At 44.9% G+C, this 17,544-nt stretch overlaps 1 protein-coding gene across 1 annotated transcript in view; it reads right to left on the reverse strand.

Annotated features, from left to right (window-relative positions):
* BEST1 (bestrophin 1) overlaps positions 1-17,544 on the reverse strand; it is a 253,632-nt gene that overhangs the window by 143,654 nt on the left and 92,434 nt on the right. Inside the window, exon 3 of the mRNA XM_069223219.1 lies at positions 343-437. Coding sequence (XP_069079320.1) covers positions 343-437 — 95 coding nt within the window. The remainder of the gene's footprint in view (positions 1-342; positions 438-17,544) is intronic.

Here is a 17,544-nt window from a genome sequence, read left to right on the forward strand (position 1 = left end):
GGGACCATGCTTGCCTCATTAATTAAAAATATGTTTTGAGCGTGTCTCTTTAATTGATAGTGCTAAGTGAAATAGATGGAAGTAACATTGTCCATTAGATTGTGGCGTCTGGAGGTGTAAGGGTTTCAATCTATCGTTCTGCATTTAATTCCGAGGTCAGGCACATTTAATGGACCACCATGTATAAATTATTGCTTTATTATTGCTAATTGGGTGCCTACGCCTGCAGCTGATGACAGAACGAACAAAGCACTGCTCAGTCTGGAGCAAGAGGCTTTTATTGTATGTAAAGGCCAAGGGACATGTATGCTGCACAAAAGGACACAGGAGCCATGTCCTTACCTAGCACAAAGGACACTGGGATGAGCTCCAAATAATTGCCGCAGTAAAGGACCAACTTCTCAAAGTCTGACTTTTGGGACTCGTTCAGGATAAATCTGGAGAATAGGGAAAAAGGAGAAACACTGTCAGGTGCTGTCAAGCATGGGCACTAGGCATGTGTCATCGCAGGAAACATGACAGTACATGCGTCACAGATACCAAATAATATTCTGACACCAAAATATTAGAAGTTACACATCGTAGTACATATTGTCCATCAGTCAATCTCAAGAAGTGTCCAGTATTATTGGTTTCTGTCGTGGCAGCCGAACTAGCCCTCAACAAAAAATGAGGTATGAGCATTCTAAACACATTGATGTCAATTCACCGAAGTTTTACGAGTAGAAAAGTGAGCTTATACGCCCTTTGACTTGCAATGATGCTATCCCACAATTAGCTCCGACGGCCCAGCAGCCTCCTGTTTGATGCTGAGGGATTAGAGGCCTAGGTGGGGGAACTACATACTAGGGCATGGCTCTGAAAGTCCTGTTTACTTTCTGCTCCTGCAGTTACCTTCTTGAACTCTGACAACAAAATTGCAAGCACAGTGCCAGGGGTACCAACCGGTAAACACCTGTTATCCATGGCCACCCCTAATTTACTTTAATGAGTGAGTACAGGTCTTCCCAGTCTCATTTCTTGCAAATGGAGCATGCGGGAACGAGAAAGATAACAAATAAAATGTAAAGAGGACAGAAAAAGGAAGAAAGAAGGGGACAACGGGGAAGGATTGAAGGATGAAGGATAGACGGGGTGAAAGGGTAAAAGGAATGGTGAAAGGAAAAAAAAAAGGGTGAAAGGAGGGGATTAAAGTTGAATAGTGAAAGGAAGGAAGGAAAGCTAAAAGAAAAAAAGACGAGTGAATGGTTGGAAGGAAGAAGAATAGGTGGAAGGGTGAAATGACTGATAGATGGAAGGATCAGTGGCTGAAAAGAACTCTTCTAGGTAGAGATGAGGTTCACTCTTTGTTGAAGATTAATACATCCAATGGAAGACGCAGTAAGTCGAAGTGCGTGGAAATACGTTATTGGAGAATAAGCTTCCAAAAGTAAGGAGCCCATCTGCCAGCGTCCTCCCTGATCGCCGCTCAGCTGCCTACTTGAACATAGAACCTGGAGAACGCTCGGAAGATGCACTCAACAAACAAGATCACAGAATGCATGTATAGAACACAGAACGCATTTTACTGAATGCATGTTACATAATCTGAATATCAAACCTCTCCTTTATAACAACAAGCACCAAAATAAACAAATATATATATATAATTACATAATAAATTCTTGTAAATATTCAGGTTTTTTTAAATGTCTGCCACACCTAGTAGTATAATTCTCCACAGAGGTACTCTGAGGGAGAGAAATATTGCCTACACCTCTTGACAAGTCTTCACTGTTGTTGTTCGAAGTACATATCTGAGAAGAATTAGAGGTTGAATTTACTCCTATCAAAATGTTTTCTGCAGGAGATAGTAAAAGATTTCCAGGAGTTTGCAACTTATTTTTTATAAAATGTTACTTTGAAATTCATTCAATGCTGCTAAATTTCTCTGTGTCCATTTTCCAGTCTAACTGATGAGCGTGCAACTTTAGAAATTTTATAAGTATGAAGAAATTGAAACCCAACTCATATCCTTTAAACGCTTGTAAAATGCACTATACCAACAAGATCACAGAATGCCTTTGAAGAACACAGAACACATTTTACTGAATGCATGTTACATCATCAGAGTACCACACTCTTGTTGTTCCTTGAGAGGTACGGTTCAAAGTGTGGATGTTTTAATTTTCTGACTACTTCCTTGATTGAGAAATATTTCTAAGGGAAGTGGCTTCTTTAACTAAGGGTGTGTCCTAATGGATCATCTTGTTGTCTGGTTCTACTTTTCATCCATGTCTTCCTTTAAGACTTCTTCCGTCTCATCTTCTGGGCCGTTGTCCTTGTCCTCCTGATCCTTGTCCATCTGGCGTTACGATCATCTTTGTAGTCATGCTGCCTGTGGTGGTCCTGGTCCCAGAGATCCTGGCCCTTGGTTGTTCTCCTCCATTTGCTATTCCTTCTCATCCTATACACCTCATCATTCCCCCTTCTTTCAGCTTTCCAACTCTAGTGGTTTCTAAACCTCCTGGTCCTCCTGCTCCAGATCCACAAAGTGTGGTTCTCTTGATCATGTCCTAATGATTTTGGCAGTCCTGTTCTTCTGTTGGCTCTAATACTCCTAGGCCTCTTGATGGTCTCAGTCTTCCTCCTCCTGCACCTCCTTCCCATCCTCCTTCCTCTCCACTTCATAATACTTACAATCCTGGTACCTCTGTTCTTCCTGGTAGACTTTTCCAATGTTTGTACTGGTCCTGGCAACCCTTATGATTGCCCTTGTTTTCCAGTTCCTCCTGGTTTTCTTACTCCTCCTCCTGCTTTAAAGTTTTCTAGCCTTCATCCTAATCATACGAATTCTGGTTCTCCTATCCAAGGTTCACCTGATGTTGGTTCTGGTTCTCATGGCTTTGGTCCCCGGCCTCTGGTTCTCCAGGTTATCTGGTCTTTGTTATCCTGGTCTTTCTCATGGCTTTGGCACTAGTCACCTGGTGATCCTGGCCATCCTCCTACTCTTCCTGATCTTTCACCTACTTCTGGTCCTCCTCTTCCTCATGGTCCTCGCCTTGTATACATGATTTTGGACCTCTCATTTACATCTTTCAAGGTGGTTGTAGTCCACTTGGTAGTACTCATCTTCCTAGTGGACATCATCCTTGTATTTTTGATACTCCTGGTCTTGGTGATTCTGGTTCTCCTGGTGATCATCTGCCTCTACCTGGTCCTTTTCCTCCTGTTTATGTCCCTGTATTGTCCTCCCCTGCTCCTAGTCCTCCAGGTTCTTCTAGTCCTACTGGTCCGTGTCTTCCTATTCTTGATGTACCTGACTTCTGGCCTTCAATCCTGAACCTTTTCCTTCAGGTCTTCTTGGGCTTCCTCTGATGTTTGGTCACCATCATCCTACTTCTGGTCCTCTATTTAATTCTCTGGTTCCCCTTCTCTCCATTCCTTTTGTCTGGTTTGCCAGCAGTGAGCACTGGACTGGTGGCACTCGACCCACTTAAAACTTAAAACACTAGTGATGAGTAATTGCAAGACTATTCACAAAAAATAATTTACACTTGGGAGTAAATTTACATGTGTAGTTTACTCTTACACTTTTGAGTAACCTTACTACTTCGTGGTATTCACAAAGACAGAGTTACTCGAAAAAGTCTCCACCCCCTGAACAAATAGCAAATCTAGCACCCCACATGACCAAGCGCTGGTAGTGCAGCCCCTTCACATTGAAAATAATGGAGGTATGTAAAATAAAACCACATAGGAGATTATGTTAAATTACTATAAATTATTTAAAATTGTTAAAAATATAAATCAACTGAAGGTAATGGCAAAAGAAATTATAAAAATAGTACATATATTTAATTTAATTCTAAATAATTTTAATAACCATTTTTTGCATTAAAGGTAACATAACAATACATTTTAATGAAATATATTTATATTAATTCTGTACATCACTTTTGATAATTATTAATGTATAATACAAATATTTTTTACTTTAGTGGGAATTTTCTGTTGTAATTTAAACTTCTGAAAAATAATTTATTTTATTGCTTTATTATATTCACATTAATGATGTATTTAATTCAATATTAGGTTGCTATTGCTGCAGCATTTTTTATTTAGTTCTCTTTTTAAAATAAATATATAACATTAATTCATATTAATATAAAAATATTTGTTAAAATTATTTCGAGTTTAACAAACATTTTTATTTTTCACTAAACATTACCATGCGGAGATTTCCAGCCCGACTGCAGAGTTTTCTTATGACAAGCTATAAGGAAACAATGTTTATTAAACCAAAAAAAAAATATTTTTATGATAAATATTCATGTAACTTATTTTCATATATTTATTTTGAGTATAGTGCTACATAAAAAATGCCACAGCACTATTAACTTCATGTTGAACTAAATGTTTAAATAATGTAAATAAAATAAATTTAATTACAATTATTTTTCTTTTCTATTTTTCTGATGTGTAAATTAAAAAATATATATTCCCACCTAAAGTGAATAACAATTCATACTGTGCAGTAATAATCATTGAAAGTGGTTTATAGACTTTATTAATTATTGTAATAAAAATTTCTTGTTATTTTTTAGAAGCCAAAATGGCTATTAACATATTTTCCAACTAAATTAAGAAATACATTATATTTATACATTCTTTTTAACATTCAGTTATGCAGATTTTTATTTTTAACTATTTTAAATAATTTACTTTAATTTAACATTATTTCCTATAGGATTTTATTTGAAGTTCCTAACTTTATTATTTCCTACGGGAAGGGGATACAATGCCCGTGCTTGGTCATGTGTGGTGTCTAGCTTTGAGTTGGATTACTTTACTACTGTTTTGGGTTAAATTTTGTCTGTAGTGAGTATAGAAGTGCAGCTTGTGAATAGCTATAGGCGTACTTTTTGTGGGTGGTTTGACTTTTTCTCTAAACTCCTCCCTGACTCCCTAACCGTCCCCAAACCTCTCCTTACTGTTCCCTTAGACCCTACCCTTTATTCATAAGTATTCCTCGTTTCCCAGCCACTATCTTGTGTCCCTCCCATATACCTTAAAAGTATACCTATATGTGTGGTTATTCCATGGTCTGATGGAGACCTCTAGTCTGGTGGATATAGGAAAGGTGGCGACATAAGCTTTGCACCTAGCACTGTGAAGAGCATTTTTCAGTATGCTTTGTAGAACTATCAAAGATGCTACAAAACGCAGTTTGAAAATAGCCCCTTTTGAATGTATTTTTACACTCCAGCCTCACCATTCTTACACATTGGAAAACTTCGTAGGTGGCTAATCTGAGGTGGCATAGTGGACAATAAAAACGGTGCGCTGGAGTACTACCCAGAGTGATTGCCAGTGGTTAGACTATTTGCAGCCATTCCTTCCATCATCTTTTGTGTGTATGATGTAACACCCTAAGTAGCCAAGGGTATACCCAGGCATGGGCCCCAAGCTTATTGTGCCACTGAACCCAAGCTGCACCTGACTGAATTGGGACAAATAGGTCAAAACTGGTCTTGGGTTGCCCGTGGGTTGGGTTGGTTCAAAGAGGACCTGGGTCTAATCCTAGGTGGCTTTATGGGCAAAAAAATGATGGTTTGGAACGCTACCTCTAGTGATTGCTAAACTGTTTGAAAACATTCCTCCTAGTTCAGAGATGACCTGGTTTGGCAGTTCGGGCTGGATTGTTCCTATTGGAGCAGACCCAAGGCGGATTTGCATACGGCTGGGTGTAATCCAAGGTGGCATGGTGGACAAAAAAAATGATGAGTTGGAATGCAACCAAGTGATTGCTAGTGGGTAGACTATTTGCAAACATTTCTCCCATCATCTTTTGTGTGTTTGTAGACTTCATGGCTAACCTGTAGGGACAAAGTATTTGTATACCTCTTGCTAACCAATTTTGTAGTATCTCAACCTGGATGAAGGCAAAGGCCCGGATACCAGTTAGCCATAATACCTGGATGACATATCAATGATCTTGGCCTGGACCCCAGAGGGCCAAGTAGCTTTGTGTTTGAGGCAAACTAGTTTGAAAAGGCATACTGTTCATTTAGTTCCTGTGGTTAAATCCACACCTACCTGTCTGCTCCAGGATGAATAGCTTCCCCTGCCCTTCTATCCTGTTGGCCTTTTATCATAATGTATTACTGTACCCCAGTAAGGGAGGGATATCTGCTTGAGACAGTCTGACACCATGCAGAGCACAGTCTGACAGGCGGGAATGCATACTCTAATTCCTCCTGTTTGGATGATGCTGTACAGCCACAGATTGCAAAAGTTATTTCTAACTTGCATACGGAATGAGCTGCAACTTGCCAAGAGAGCACACCCAAGTCCAATGTTGTACAACTCTGCAGGATGAGATAGATTGAAACTCTAATAGGAGGCCGGTCAGCCTAAGGGGTTAGCTCTTCCTCTTTGGTATACACAGCTCTGAACTCCACAAGCCTTTCTTCGACCCCTGCAGTATTGCTTTTTGAAGTACCAAAGGAAAAAGCACAAATTCTATCACCACAATTGAGTTTGAATTATTTTAATATTTGCAGTTTTGTCAAACTAAGTGAAGGTCAGTTTTGTGAACCCCGTGCATTTGTTTGCCACTGGCAAAACCAAAGTGGCTTTAATGCTGATGAAGCAGGACGAAAAAGAATGCTTTTAATCAACAAAGTTACCTATTCTTTAATGCCATTTTTAATGAACTGTAGCATGGTCAACAGGTATTATGTTAAATAGGTGTTATCAATTCGTTATGAACTTTCGGGGATAAATCGAAAGGTCAAAATTTAATCATCTCAATCGTGTTCCAAGACAACAGGGGCTAAGGGCCTCATTACAAGTTCGGCAGACGGGACGACCCAAACCACGGACGGGGAGGTTGCCCCCTTACTGGTGACCTCCCTACTGGGCCCATTAGGACTTTCCCGCTGGGCTGATGGGTGGCAGTATTGTATCTGGCTTGTAATCAAGCCGTCTGTAGGGGGCACCAGCACCCTCGGCTCACTGTCTGCACAGCAGACAGTGAGCATTGCGAGGGTGTTGGGCAGGGGGACCCCTGCCCATGCCAAGTCCATGGGCAGTACAGGGGCCCCCCTGTGGCCCCCTGCACCTGTTCTCAGACAGCCTTTTCATGGCGGTGAAACCACCATGAAAAGGCTGGCAGAGAACAAGGTCGTAATCAGCAGGGAGGTGCTGCATGCAGTGCCACCCTGGCTGATTGTGACCTGCACCCACCGTCAACTCATCGGGATCACCGGAGCCTGCAGTACCCTGGTGGTCTGACCTCCAGGTTCGTAATGTGGTGGTTGGCCGCCACAGCAGTGGAAGTCCAGACCTTCACCACAAGTCTGGCGGTCTAGCAACTGCCAGTCTCGTAATCAGGCCCTAAATGGGAACACAAGAAGGCTCACCTGTAGTTGAAGGTTTTCTACTGAGCTTGGGACAACATGAGTACTCTACTTGTTTGTTCTGTAAAATTACAAATGTTCCTTTTTTACTATAGTACCTCATAACCAGCATGTTTTCAGCTCATGCTAACTTTGCTCATGTATGTGGCTATCTTCGAGGGAGGACACACCTTTGCACTCAAGATATAACATTTGCAAAATAACTAGCTCAGCAAACATTGTTTACATTTTTGTTACTTATGAAGGCCTACTACCAGCCCTCTCATGAGCTGAGCTTGTATTCTTGGTGGAATTTAGTGATGTGATTGATACTAAAATATGTCTGTAATTGAGTACAGATTCAATTAAATATTGCCTTCCCCCAGGATGCTCATCTTCACTGATGGTAGAGGGTGATATCCATCTCAGTATGCTTTGTGCCTAACAGGCTACTAATTATTGCAATAAACACTTTTTGAACACAACCCAAATGTGAGATAACATTTTCTTTCACAGTTCTTGGTGTTTTGATTGGGAATCACGATGAATTGATGGAGCTGGACTGGACCATCTCTTGACAAACTCAGACACCAAACAGAGACTTGTCTACAGAGGGACTTGCATGGAGGGCAGCCCAATCCTAGGCTTGCCAATCAGATCCCACATTCTTACACATTTAAAATTTTGAAAATGAGTCTGTTTTGAATGTATTGATTAATTTATTAAACATTAGGTACAATGTAGTTACTTAAATTTGGCTTAGAAAACAGGAAGCAGGCAGTCTGACCACTGGCACTGCCAGCCCATCAACCAACCTCCAGGTTGAAAATCGTGACGGCGGTCTTGCCATGGTTGTCTTCCAATGGCGGTGCGAACCGTGGTGGTCGGTAGTCACCACAGTAATACAGAACACCACATTGGATGCATTTGTAAAACACCGCTGACACACATTCACACACTCGGCACACCTACAAACCACACTATAAAACACACCCCTTCACACCACAATCCTTTGCATCTCCATGCCGAACACAAGCCAGAGCACTTCCCAAAAACTTCACCAACCATAGATTAGACACCCCTCTAACTTGCACTAAGCACATTTCCCACACCCTCAACACCCCCACCACATACATTTGCACCTCTACTTTCCATTTACTCCCCTTCAACCCCTCATTACACAGCACCTAACCATGATATTTTTTTCTTCTTTTCCACTACCATGTCACCACAGAAAAATCCCCGTTTCACAGATGAAGAGTTTAGAGTCATGGTGGATGAAATTATTAGAGGAGAGCCACAACTATTTAGAGCCCAAGTCCAGCAAACTACTATCGCTTAGAAAATAGAAATGTGGTAAAGGATAGTTGAAAGAGTGAATTCTGTAGGCAGCTACCCACACACAAGGGACGACATCAGGAAGAGATGGAACGACCTCAGGGGGAAGGTTCGTTCCATGGCGTCCAGGCACCAGCTTGCAGTACTGAAGACTGGAGTTGGTCCCCCACATCCCCCTCTACAACTAACATCATGGAAGGAGAAGATCATGGCCATCCTGTATCTTGAGGGCTTGACAGCACTACAAGTCCCAGCAGGCACTGTTCCTCTAACACTAAAACTAGAACAATTTAGCATAATCAAAATTACCTTGTTTGTTATGTGCCCATTGGAGTGTACCCACCCGAGGGGATTTCAACTTTATATAGTGTTGGTAGGAAAGACAATGGCAGGAATGCTAAGGCTAGAAATCACTGGGACTCTCACTACACTCAGCTACAACTGTGTTCTCTGCTACTATGACCATTCTCCCTCTAATCAGCCATACATCTGTACTCACCTGAGGGGATCTCAAATGCAAACTGTGTGGGAAGAAGAGGAAATGACAGGAAGTCTAAGGCCAGGAGGCACTGGGACTCTCACTTCACTCAGCCACAAGTGTTAGTCATAGTGTGCTCTGCTACTTTGACTGTTGGACCTGGCCCTTGTGGCAGGTTCATCCCCTGGCTTTTTGCCTAATTCCTCCTATTTTTTCTGGCCTCTCGCTGGTGGCTCTAGGACTTCTAAAGTTGGTATGATTGGCTTATACCTAATTGTCATTTTTAATTTACCTGTAAGTCCCTTGTACAGTGGTATCTCTATACCCAGGGCCTGTAAATTAAATGCTACTAGTGGGCCTGCAGCGCTGCTTGCGCCACCCACTGAAGTACAGGGACCTGGCATCTAAATTTACTTGCCAGGCCTAGAACTCCCCTTTTACTACATGTAAGTCACCCCTAAGGTAGGCCATAGCTAGCCCTATGGGCAGGGTGCCATGTATGTAGAAGGCAGGACATGTGCCATGTTGCGTGGCCTGTCCTGGTAGTGACAAACAGCCTAACTTGGTATCTCACTGCTGTGAGTGCTGCCTTCTCATAGGATTGCATTAGCAATGCCCTGCTTTATATGTAAGGGGTATTGCCTGATTTATGAGGGGAAGCGTAGGCATGTTTGGTGTGGTTTTAATGGCGGTAAGAAATGCTGCATACTGGTGTAGGTGTATTGTTTATTACTATTGTGCATACTTTTCAGACAGCCTTTATACAGGGAAGGTGGAGGAGTCACAGAGGTGCATCTACATACTGAATAGTCTTCCTGGGCTGAGAGAAGGGAGAGGCGGGGCACACCTGCATTTGTAAAGGCTGTGCCCTGGCCTCACACAATAGGGTCGTTTACCCCAACTGATGTTTGGAGCCTTTTGCTGGAGGAGAGAGGGGGCACTCCTGGAACCAGGTGTAACTGGTTGGAACCTCCTCTCCCCTTCCTTTGTAACACACTGTAAAAACTGAATATAAGTACAGGGGAATTTTTCCCACAATTTGGAGACACTTTGGAACTTACATGAAACTGGACACAGAGTGCTAGAGGAACTCACCAGGAACCGCCATGGACTGCTGCTGCTGGCTGCTGCTGCTGGGCTGACTTGTGACCTGCTTGGTCACCTAAGAGACACTGCCACTTGCCTGCATCCAACTTGTGCTGGCCTGCTGCTGGGCTCTGCCCCACTGTGCTCCATTATTCCTTGTGCCCCAGAGGCTGGGTGCCGTGGCCCTAGACCCCTGCAACATGCCTATAGTGCCTAGTGAGCGCTTTGCCAGCTGTTCCTGAAGCGGTGTGATAGCGCCTTCTGTGTCGTGCATTTTGCGCACTGAAAAGCGCTTGACGTGTCGTTGCGCGCTTCGAGGAGCATGTTATTTGTGGCCAAGGATTCACAGCCATGACCAAGGCTCTCTGAGAATGTCCCCCACGCTCGTAAGCGCTGTGTCGATGTCCAAAATCACCGCCGCGGTCTGGCGTGTGTTTTTCCGAGAAGCACCGGAGTTGCACTGTGGCTGGCACCCACAGGGCACCATTGAGTAAAGGAAAGGAGCAAGCGGGCTCCTACCGTGCCCCCGGGGCAAAGCGTGCTCTGAGGAGCGCCCCTGGGGCACAAGCAGGCATCTACTTTGGTGCCTGCCTTCAGCTGCAGCCCGGGTGGGCCCGCAGCGTACAGATTGAAGACGGGCGGGGCGAAGGAAGCCTCATCAGCCCCAACAAAGCTGTCCTATGTTTCTAAAGACCCTGGGCGGGGCGAAAGACTCGTCGGAGGCCCCCCGCGCCACAGGTCTCATTTTGTGGCCCCATGAGGTCTAGTGCCATTGTGTTTCCTCGTGGGCCTCATAAGGGGCCTGTTATTAGAGCAGAGGGGGTGTATGGCGCATCCCCTCCTTCCTAAATCGTTTGGCTGACTTTGGCCCCCCTCATGAGGGCCGGTTGAGGCCAGGGGGGGCCCCAGTGATCAGGGGCACCAAGAGGGGCCGTCATTAATCCAGAGGGGGTGTGTGTCACCCCTCCTCGTCTCCCGAGTCACCGGAGGGCCCATGTATTGCGCAGAGGAGTGCCGGGGGCCTCTTTTGACCTTCGCCGGCACTGGAAGTGCCTTCGTCGCAAACAGATACTTTTAGAGGACATACATAATTCAGATGTTCCGACTATGGACTTTATTAATTTTTATGCTAACCTGGTTGTTTTATGATGTTTCAGTACATCCAGTATGCTAATGTTCCTTTTATGGGCATAACATGCTAATATGTTTTTCTGACTTGCCAAATGTTTTATAATGTTTCTGCTATGGGCGTCTATGATTTTTCTATGACAAGTGCTTTTATTTAGTAATATGATTCATGACTACTACTTATGTTGCAGAATACTAAGTAACCTGTGTGCTATATATGACTACTGCTAGTTTTGCAGAGTAACTAATGTGTAACGTTCTGACAACTGCTAAGGTAGCAGGATATTACTGACATGCTGTGTTTGGTCTAATAATTGCATTGTGTACAATACAGTATATTTTCATGTAACTTGGTGTTGTGTTTCTTTTGTGGTGGGGATAGTGCGTCACATGTGTTGCATGTGTTGTGTGAACGCTTTACACATTGCCTCTGGGATAGGCCTGACTGCTCGTGCCAAGCTGCCAAGGGGGTGAGCAGGGGTTACCGTGGGTTTGTAACTCCCTCGCCCTGACTAGAATGGGTGGGTTCTGCCTGGCTTAGGTGCATACCCAAGCCAACCAGAAACCCCATTTCTAACAATGACCATTCTCCCTCTACTCAGCCTTTGACCTGTACTCACCTGACAGGAGGAATACAGGGAGTGAAATGGTTAGTACTCATAGGAGGATCCCTGACTCACACTACAAGCAACAGTACACTGTACACCTGCCAAAATACCTTTACCTGGAAACACACTCATGACATGTACAGTCCTAGGAGAGTCAAATTGAAAAACTGCAAGTAGTACAGGGAGTCACATGACTGCTGAGACCCGGAGGCTTTCTCTACTCAATCCAATTACCCAGTCCACTTTGCATATGGTCAAATGTCCCTGCTGGTATACTTGTTATGTAAGTCCACTCACCTCAGAGGACGGACAATGTCAACTGTGAGCTGTGATAAGAGTAGCGACTGAATAAATTCAAGGAGGATCAGGCCAGGTGACCCCAAACACCAGCCCCCTGTCCATATGATATTGTGCTACAGCCCCTGAACCCACAATGAATCTGATACACCTGGGAGGGACAAGGATACAGGTCATGGTACACCTTGTGATGTGGCAACACACCCAGATCCACCTAGAGCTCACATGTCAAGATGAAAATAGTGTAGACAGGAAGGACAGCTGAAATTGCCTGGAAAGAACGTCCTACACAGATCAAAGGCCCCAGAATGTGTCTGCTGTATGGTATTGGCAGCAGTCACAGACAATGCACTGACCACTGGATGACAACTATCACATATCATCCAAGGTTTTGACAATGCCTGCATGACAAACAAATAGCTTTCAAGATAACTCAAACAACATCCTACCCAGCCAATGTCTTGCCTGCACTGCTGGCAAGACATGAGCCTATTACCATCCCTCCAACAGCTAAGGGTTGCAGACAGTCTGAGGCTAGGTCACTGAACGGGAATTAGTATGTGGCTACAATGTCAGCTCACTACAAATGACAGTATATGTACCTGGCACATAAGGGAAATCAGCATATACAATCTGAACATGGCCCTCGCTCAATGTCACTGTCAACTATTGGAGGCAAATGTCACAATACAACAACTAACATTGTCTCTCCACATCAACAGGTTGTGCTGCTACTGCAACTGGTACTGCAACTACCGACACCACAGAGTAGACTGCCACTACCCCCATGGATGAAGCCCTCAGTGAAACGAACACTCCTGGACCGCTGGACGTTGAAGGTGGTTCTGGCGCATCCTGGCCACCTGGCCAGACAACACCAGTCAGACTCAGCCTGACCACATTGAGTCCTCCCAGCCCCGTGGCCTCATCATTGCATGCAGCCAGTCGCCTGCGACCTGCGTCCCTGCAACAGTCTCCAACATCTTGTGCCCCTCAGTCCAGATTCCTGAATCACAACCTGCCATCCTTAACAATGACGGACCTGGAACCAGTGGAAGGGGGCAGGCTGGACCAAGGGTGCAGGCATGAAGGGATTGGGTGCAAGGGAGGGATTGTGTGGCCCATTGGCAAGAGGCTGCTGGTGACGCCCCTGGCCAGGATACTGTCAGCCAGGTCTTGGGTGCCTACCAACTTTTCCAAGGCGTGATGGGCCAGCTACTGACCAACCTCAGGGAAATCAAGGAGCTCCAATGTGAGATGCAGGAACAGTGGGATGCCCACAATTCCAACTTGACCTCCCTAACAGGGGGACATTAACATTACTCTGAGCAGGGATAGGCAACAACATCACACCCATTCCTTTGGCGCATCCACACAATGCCCATCATTGTTGCCAGCCACTGGAAGGAAGGCCCTGCCAGGGGAAGAACCCACTTTAGACACCCCTGCCTCTGTAGTTACTGAGTCCCCCCACAAGTTGAGACGTCCAGCCAAGCATCCAGGAGGTGCAGGTGGCAAGACACCAACCACTGCCAGCAAGTGACCACTACCTGATGTCACTCCTTTGTGTGCTACAGACTCACTCTGTTGACTGTTCCTTAAACACTTTCCATTTTCCATGGTCATAGGACACTGGACCCCAAATGCTGTGGCCTCTACCGTATTGATTGCATCCACCATGACTGATCCCTTCACCTTATGTATGTTTTTTGTTCCAGTATCAGTATTGATTTTTGTTGTACTGTAAATAAACACCCCCATCACTAAAACACTGCCTACTACCTCTATTTTTTATCTGGCTGGAATGTTAAATGCTAATCACATGTAATGTACATGCTTAGGACATTAGAGGACAATGGATGGAGGGAGATGTCTCGGGTAGTGCCATGCTGAGGATGACTAGCAACACAGTGTCACATGTGTCCGTTCACATCAAACGTTTTAATGTACTGTATGGCACATAAGGTGTTAAAATGTCTGCACAGTCATAGCCAAGAATGTCCTATGGAGTCAGACCAGATATCCTATTACTACTGTGCACCTGACCACACCAGAAAGGGCCTGTAGGACTTTGCCCTGTAGATTAGGCAAAGAGAGTATGCAATGTTGTCTCCAGTTTGGCCCTTATCACATACCAGAACCCGGCCTGCCAACTTAACATACACCATGGCACAGACAGAGGGCAGTACAACAGAGCCTGAGCCCAGGCCCTTCCCATAATAATGAGCAAGCACCTGGTGGAATGTCACAAACCTGTTTCCGTGTTGTGGCACAGGCACACTGGCCTGCAATGAGGAAACACATTGATAGCCACTAACAGGTCATACAGGATTAATGTCAACACAATGTGAAGGTAGAAGGAATGGATTGCACAGAATGACAAGTTACAAGGCCACGTGATCACACACATGAAACCATTGAACGAACACACCAGGACAAACAGGTCTATTGTGTAGCTCAGATCCCTGCCTTCTCATTGTTCAGGCAGCCTGGGCATAGGACTTATACTCCCTAAATCTGTCACAAACAGTACTTGAATCAATCCATGTCCACTTCAATTATCAGACCAGCAACAGCCACCTGCCCATGAAATTCCCACATGAGGATGGCATGGTGAAGAGACCTGGAAGGAATAAGTGACACATAAAGAGTTTAGGCAGGTAAAGACATACATAAGACACAAACTTCATTTCAAACTTCAGTTGTTTCACTGACAGTGCAATGTGACTGCCCCAAGCAAAGGAGAGTCTGAAGAGAGTCATATATTCAAGTCTGATGCAGTCAGTAAACCTTGGCTGTATGATGCATAGCATGAGATGCCCTGTCTCATGGTGACAGATACCCTTCCCAACAAATCCTGACCCCTACAGTACCCTGTGAAGTCACAGTAATCCGAGAACATCACATACTTTCACTCAAGTGAAGTACTAATTGATGAGTTCTGCCAACATGTCTCCACCTTCTCCTCAGGGCAAGGTTGTGGAGCATGCAGCAGGCCACAAAGGTCTTACACACTTTTGCGGGTGAGTAGAAGAGGGCTCCACCTGTCTTGTCAGTGCTGCAGAATCTTGCCTTCAGGTGCCCAAAAGACCGCACCACAGCATGCTGTGTCCTTTCGTGTGCCTCGTTGAAGCGGACTTCCCCTGGCATAGTTGGGTTCCTCACTGGTGTCAACAACCAGGGATGGTTTCGGTATGCAGAGTCTCCTCTAAGGGAATGTGACATGTGTGCAACCATGAGTTCAAAGCATCATCTCACAACCAGCAGACATAGCATAGAAACACACATGCCATATGTTACATACCAACCAGCCAGGCCCTCTCTGGTACAATTGTGTCATCAGCTGTGGAATAGCCCTGTTCTGCATAATGAAGGCATCAGGGACTGAACCCGGGCCAAACAAACTACTTGGACATTGATGGAATGGAAGTTCTTCCTCTTCTGATCGACCTGTTCATTGCCATGCAGTGGAACCAAGGCTAAATGGGTACCATAAGTCGCTTCCACAACATGTGGGATGTGTGCCAAACCATAGAACTCTGTCTTCACATGGGCAAAATCCTCACGTTGAGGAAACCGGATATAGCTGTTCAGGTGTTTCAACATTGCTGAGAGAACATCCTTCAAGGCCAGACTGAACATAGGCTGGGACATCCCAGCAGTTAGGGCCACTGTATTTTGGAAGGACTCTGTGGCCAGGATATGTATCACTGATATGATTTGTGCAATAGGTGGTGTGGGCAAACAGGGCTGATTGCAGAGACCCCCTGACTTTTTGCCCCCATTTTCACTTTATGCTGGTGTTTTCCTGACTCTGCGGGTGCCCTGGGTACTGCTAACCAGTCCCAGGACCTGTGCTCTGTATAAAAAGAGTATGCAAATTAGGCTCATTATAATTGGCTAAGTCAACCTACCTATAAGTCCCTAGTATATGGTAGGGCATGTAGGTTTAGGGACCCCAGCATAGGTGGTGCCCCCAATGGTGCACTGCTGAGGTGCCCAGTGTCATTTTAAAGGCAGGCCTGCCTTGCTGGCTGCTTTTAAATTAAAGTAACATGCAAATTCGACTTTGGAATTAAAAGTAGTTCCAAAGTCCTAAACTACGTTATTTTTACATATACGTCACCCCTAAGGTGTGCCCTATGTGCCCCTAGGGCTGGGTGCCATGTAACTATAAGCAGGGACCTTATAACAACAATAGTTTTACAGGCCCTGGTGAGGTAAAGCAGCCACATTTGTTTTTCCCTCATTGTAGTGAATGGCCTACATAGGCTAGAATGGGGAGACTTTATTTTAATTTTAAAAGTTCCCTTAAGTAACAGATACCTCAAGTTTGGTATCAAATTAATTATTATAATAAATCCCACAACTCCCAGTTGTGGGATTTAATGTAACTTGTTCAGGTAAAGAGTTTTAAACTTTACCTGAAAAGTTGCCAACTTCAGCCCTGAAGTGTTTTTGCTGCTTTGCTCTGATTGGCCAGCCTCTGGCAGCCTGGCCAGGCTGCCTTGATGAGGTGTGAAGTGGCCTGGCTCAATACAAAGAGATGTGCCTGGGGGAGGAGATCTTCCCTCAGCAGATGGAGAGGCAGGAAGGCCGAGGGCTGCCAAACTGGTCTTCAAAGGCAGGGAAGGACATTTGGAGCAACCCAGCACCTCCCTCACATCCTGCAAACCCAGACAATTAGGTGCCCTCTTGATTAGATTATGAGAGGGCAGGAGAAAGGTGTGTTTAAGATTTTTAGCCACACCATTGGGTGGGCTCAGCCAGATGTAACCTCCAAAAATCACTTTCAGACATGATGGACTTTTGAGGAATGTTGCTCCCTGAGAGTGATTTTTGCCACACTTCCCAGGAAGTGGTCATCACAGGGGGTAGGACCCTGCACCTGATTGGAGAACCAGGACCCCCCTGTTTTTCACCCAGGAGCAAGGATAAAACTGGCCGACCTGCACCCAGACCTCTGATCCCTACCAGATCCATACTAAGGAAGAACTACAGGAGAAGGGCTGCCCTGCTGGACCCCTGACCTGCACCTGGACACTGCACTCTGGAGGACTGCACCAGCTGCACACTTGGGCTTCACCACAAGAAGGGCTTTGCCTGGCTGCAACTGGTTCAAGGAGGGACTCCCTGTTTGCTACAGGAGAAAACTTGCTAACCAGAGTCCCCTGCACCACCTCCTGAAGAAGCTGACCATCTGACCACTGTCCAGTGACCAAACAGG

This window comes from Pleurodeles waltl, chromosome 3_1, assembly GCF_031143425.1.
Source record: "Pleurodeles waltl isolate 20211129_DDA chromosome 3_1, aPleWal1.hap1.20221129, whole genome shotgun sequence".
Classification (NCBI taxonomy): Eukaryota; Metazoa; Chordata; class Amphibia; order Caudata; family Salamandridae; genus Pleurodeles; species Pleurodeles waltl.